Source organism: Oncorhynchus masou, chromosome 30 (genome assembly GCF_036934945.1).
Source record: "Oncorhynchus masou masou isolate Uvic2021 chromosome 30, UVic_Omas_1.1, whole genome shotgun sequence".
NCBI classification, from domain to species: Eukaryota; Metazoa; Chordata; class Actinopteri; order Salmoniformes; family Salmonidae; genus Oncorhynchus; species Oncorhynchus masou.
In genome coordinates this window covers 6,494,316-6,499,315 of record NC_088241.1, presented here as the reverse complement: position 1 = coordinate 6,499,315, position 5,000 = coordinate 6,494,316, and the positions used below count along the sequence as shown (strand labels likewise).

Here is a 5,000-nt window from a genome sequence, read left to right as displayed (position 1 = left end):
AATGGTGTCAGGCTTTGGCATCAAAGAAGATGATATCATTGCCAACAATCTCAGGTACACACTCCTACCAGTAGTGAAAGAGGATATGTGCCAAGACTCTGTCGACAGAGCAAAAGCAGCAACGCCAACAGAGAAGATCCCTGTTCTGACAGACAACATGTTCTGTGCCGGAGTACCTGAGGGGGGCAAGGACTCCTGTATGGGGGACGGTGGAGGGGCGTACGTCTTGAGGGATGGTAGCACTAAACTGTTTTGGGCTGCAGGTATTGTCAGTTGGGGTGTGGGTTGTGGGCAGACTGGAAGATATGGAGTGTATACCCGTGTGGCTAAATACATTAGCTGGATCAACAAAACCATGGAGGACAATAAGTATAATATATAGGCGAAAATAACGAGGGAAAGAGAACAGAATTACAAAAGAATTTTCAATTCAAGTCATGATCTATGAATCCAAATAAAGCCCAAACGTTTCATATCTGCTTTTCTCATGTGCATTTGTGTGAGTGTGTGTGTGTGTGCGTGCCTGTCTGTGTGTGTGTATTTGTGTGTGAGAAGAAAGGTAGAACGAAAGAAAAGAGCTTCGACTTGGGTTGACTATTTTACGTTTATGTACCAGAGTATGTGAGTGGAGCAGAGCTGGAGCGAAGCGTGCCCAATTTGACCGGAGCATGGAGCGAGATTCCCAAAAGCTGGAGCGTTGGCCTTCTCGCCCACTCCAATTTTACTCCAAGTAGTGCTCCAGTAGCGCTCACTTCACCAGCTCAGGGCATGCCTGGCCCAGCATGCATTTGTAGTCTACTTGTGTGTTGCTATTTATAGCCCCTTGCTTCAGCTATTGTCTAAATATTTTCATCAAGAAACTGATAACACACACAGGTGCTAAATCAAGGTGACTTACAAAGAGGAGGACCAATAGCAAAAGAGGAAGGGTGGAGATGTAATGACCACAACAAAGAGGAGGACCAATAGCAAGAGAGGAAGGGTGGAGATGTAATGACCACAACAAAGAGGAGGACCAATAGCAAGAGAGGAAGGGTGGAGATGTAATGACCACAACAAAGAGGAGGACCAATAGCAAGAGAGGGAGGGTGGAGATGTAATGACCACAACAAAGAGGAGGACCAATAGCAAGAGAGGAAGGGTGGAGATGTAATGACCACAACAAAGATGAGGACCAATAGCAAGAGAGGAAGGGTGGAGATGTAATGACCACAACAAAGATGAGGACCAATAGCAAGAGAGGAAGGGTGGAGATGTAATGACCACAACAAAGATGAGGACCAATAGCAAGAGAGGAAGGGTGGAGATGTAATGACCACAACAAAGAGGAGGACCAAGAGCAAGAGAGGAAGGGTGGAGATGTAATGACCACAACAAAGAGGAGGACCAATAGCAAGAGAGGAAGGGTGGAGATGTAATGACCACAACAAAGAGGAGGACCAATAGCAAGAGAGGAAGGGTGGAGATGTAATGACCACAACAAAGAGGAGGACCAAGAGCAAGAGAGGAAGGGTGGAGATGTAATGACCACAACAAAGAGGAGGACCAAGAGCAAGAGAGGAAGGGTGGAGATGTAATGACCACAACAAAGAGGAGGACCAAGAGCAAGAGAGGAAGGGTGGAGATGTAATGACCACAACAAAGAGGAGGACCAATAGCAAGAGAGGAAGGGTGGAGATGTAATGACCACAACAAAGAGGAGGACCAATAGCAAGAGAGGAAGGGTGGAGATGTAATGACCACAACAAAGAGGAGGACCAAGAGCAAGAGAGGAAGGGTGGAGATGTAATGACCACAACAAAGAGGAGGACCAATAGCAAGAGAGCAAGGGTGGAGATGTAATGACCACAACAAAGAGGAGGACCAATAGCAAGAGAGGAAGGGTGGAGATGTAATGACCACAACAAAGAGGAGGACCAATAGCAAGAGAGGAAGGGTGGAGATGTAATGACCACAACAAAGAGGAGGACCAAGATCAAGAGAGGAAGGGTGGAGATGTAATGACCACAACAAAGAGGAGGACCAAGAGCAAGAGAGGAAGGGTGGAGATGTAATGACCACAACAAAGAGGAGGACCAAGAGCAAGAGAGGAAGGGTGGAGATGTAATGACCACAACAAAGAGGAGGACCAAGAGCAAGAGAGGAAGGGTGGAGATGTAATGACCACAACAAAGAGGAGGACCAAGAGCAAGAGAGGAAGGGTGGAGATGTAATGACCACAACAAAGAGGAGGACCAAGAGCAAGAGAGGAAGGGTGGAGATGTAATGACCACAACAAAGAGGAGGACCAAGAGCAAGAGAGGAAGGGTGGAGATGTAATGACCACAACAAAGAGGAGGACCAAGATCAAGAGAGGAAGGGTGGAGATGTAATGACCACAACAAAGAGGAGGACCAATAGCAAGAGAGGAAGGGTGGAGATGTAATGACCACAACAAAGAGGAGGACCAAGATCAAGAGAGGAAGGGTGGAGATGTAATGACCACAACAAAGAGGAGGACCAATAGCAAGAGAGGAAGGGTGGAGATGTAATGACCACAACAAAGAAGAGAGGGAGGGTGGAGATGTAATGACCACAACAAAGAAGAGAGGAAGGGTGGAGATGTAATGACCACAACAAAGAAGAGAGGAAGGGTGGAGATGTAATGACCACAACAAAGAAGAGAGGAAGGGTGGAGATGTAATGACCACAACAAAGAAGAGAGGAAGGGTGGAGATGTAATGACCACAACAAAGAGGAGGACCAATAGCAAGAGAGGAAGGGTGGAGATGTAATGACCACAACAAAGAAGAGAGGGAGGGTGGAGATGTAATGACCACAACAAAGAAGAGAGGAAGGGTGGAGATGTAATGACCACAACAAAGAAGAGAGGAAGGGTGGAGATGTAATGACCACAACAAAGAAGAGAGGAAGGGTGGAGATGTAATGACCACAACAAAGAAGAGAGGAAGGGTGGAGATGTAATGACCACAACAAAGAAGAGAGGGAGTGTGGTGATATAATGACCACAACAAAGAAGAGAGGGAGTGTGGTGATATAATGACCACAACAAAGAAGAGAGGGAGTGTGGTGATATAATGACCACAACAAAGAAGAGAGGGAGTGTGGTGATGTAATGACCACAACAAAGAAGAGAGGGAGTGTGGTGATATAATGACCACAACAAAGAAGAGAGGGAGTGTGGTGATATAATGACCACAACAAAGAAGAGAGGGAGTGTGGTGATGTAATGACCACAACAAAGAAGAGAGGGAGTGTGGTGATGTAATGACCACAACAAAGAAGAGAGGGAGTGTGGTGATATAATGACCACAACAAAGAAGAGAGGGAGTGTGGTGATATAATGACCACAACAAAGAAGAGAGGGAGTGTGGTGATATAATGACCACAACAAAGAAGAGAGGGAGTGTGGTGATATAATGACCACAACAAAGAAGAGAGGGAGTGTGGTGATATAATGACCACAACAAAGAAGAGAGGGAGTGTGGTGATGTAATGACCACAACAAAGAAGAGAGGGAGTGTGGTGATATAATGACCACAACAAAGAAGAGAGGGAGTGTGGTGATATAATGACCACAACAAAGAAGAGAGGGAGTGTGGTGATATAATGACCACAACAAAGAAGAGAGGGAGTGTGGTGATATAATGACCACAACAAAGAAGAGAGGGAGTGTGGTGATATAATGACCACAACAAAGAAGAGAGGGAGTGTGGTGATATAATGACCACAACAAAGAAGAGAGGGAGTGTGGTGATGTAATGACCACAACAAAGAAGAGAGGGAGTGTGGTGATGTAATGACCACAACAAAGAAGAGAGGGAGTGTGGTGATGTAATGACCACAACAAAGAAGAGAGGGAGTGTGGTGATGTAATGACCACAACAAAGAAGAGAGGGAGTGGGGTGATGTAATGACCACAACAAAGAAGAGAGGGAGTGTGGTGATGTAATGACCACAACAAAGAAGAGAGGTAGTGTGGTGATATAATGACCACAACAAAGAAGAGAGGGAGTGTGGTGATGTAATGACCACAACAAAGAAGAGAGGGAGTGGGGTGATGTAATGACCACAACAAAGAAGAGAGGGAGTGTGGTGATGTAATGACCACAACAAAGAAGAGAGGTAGTGTGGTGATATAATGACCACAACAAAGAGGAGGACCAAGATCAAGAGAGGAAGGGTGGAGATGTAATGACCACAACAAAGAGGAGGACCAATAGCAAGAGAGGAAGGGTGGAGATGTAATGACCACAACAAAGAAGAGAGGGAGGGTGGAGATGTAATGACCACAACAAAGAAGAGAGGAAGGGTGGAGATGTAATGACCACAACAAAGAAGAGAGGAAGGGTGGAGATGTAATGACCACAACAAAGAAGAGAGGAAGGGTGGAGATGTAATGACCACAACAAAGAAGAGAGGAAGGGTGGAGATGTAATGACCACAACAAAGAGGAGGACCAATAGCAAGAGAGGAAGGGTGGAGATGTAATGACCACAACAAAGAAGAGAGGGAGGGTGGAGATGTAATGACCACAACAAAGAAGAGAGGAAGGGTGGAGATGTAATGACCACAACAAAGAAGAGAGGAAGGGTGGAGATGTAATGACCACAACAAAGAAGAGAGGAAGGGTGGAGATGTAATGACCACAACAAAGAAGAGAGGAAGGGTGGAGATGTAATGACCACAACAAAGAAGAGAGGGAGTGTGGTGATATAATGACCACAACAAAGAAGAGAGGGAGTGTGGTGATATAATGACCACAACAAAGAAGAGAGGGAGTGTGGTGATATAATGACCACAACAAAGAAGAGAGGGAGTGTGGTGATGTAATGACCACAACAAAGAAGAGAGGGAGTGTGGTGATATAATGACCACAACAAAGAAGAGAGGGAGTGTGGTGATATAATGACCACAACAAAGAAGAGAGGGAGTGTGGTGATGTAATGACCACAACAAAGAAGAGAGGGAGTGTGGTGATGTAATGACCACAACAAAGA

The 5,000-nt window shown here is 45.6% G+C and overlaps 1 protein-coding gene across 1 annotated transcript in view; it reads left to right on the top strand.

The window, feature by feature from the left end:
- Positions 1–473, top strand: part of LOC135521899 (complement C1r subcomponent-like) — a 10,605-nt gene extending 10,132 nt beyond the window's left edge. Inside the window, exon 13 of the mRNA XM_064947694.1 lies at positions 1–473. Within this exon, the coding sequence (XP_064803766.1) occupies positions 1–382 (382 nt within the window). The 3' untranslated portion in view covers positions 383–473.
- The last annotated feature ends 4,527 nt before the right edge of the window (positions 474–5,000 follow it).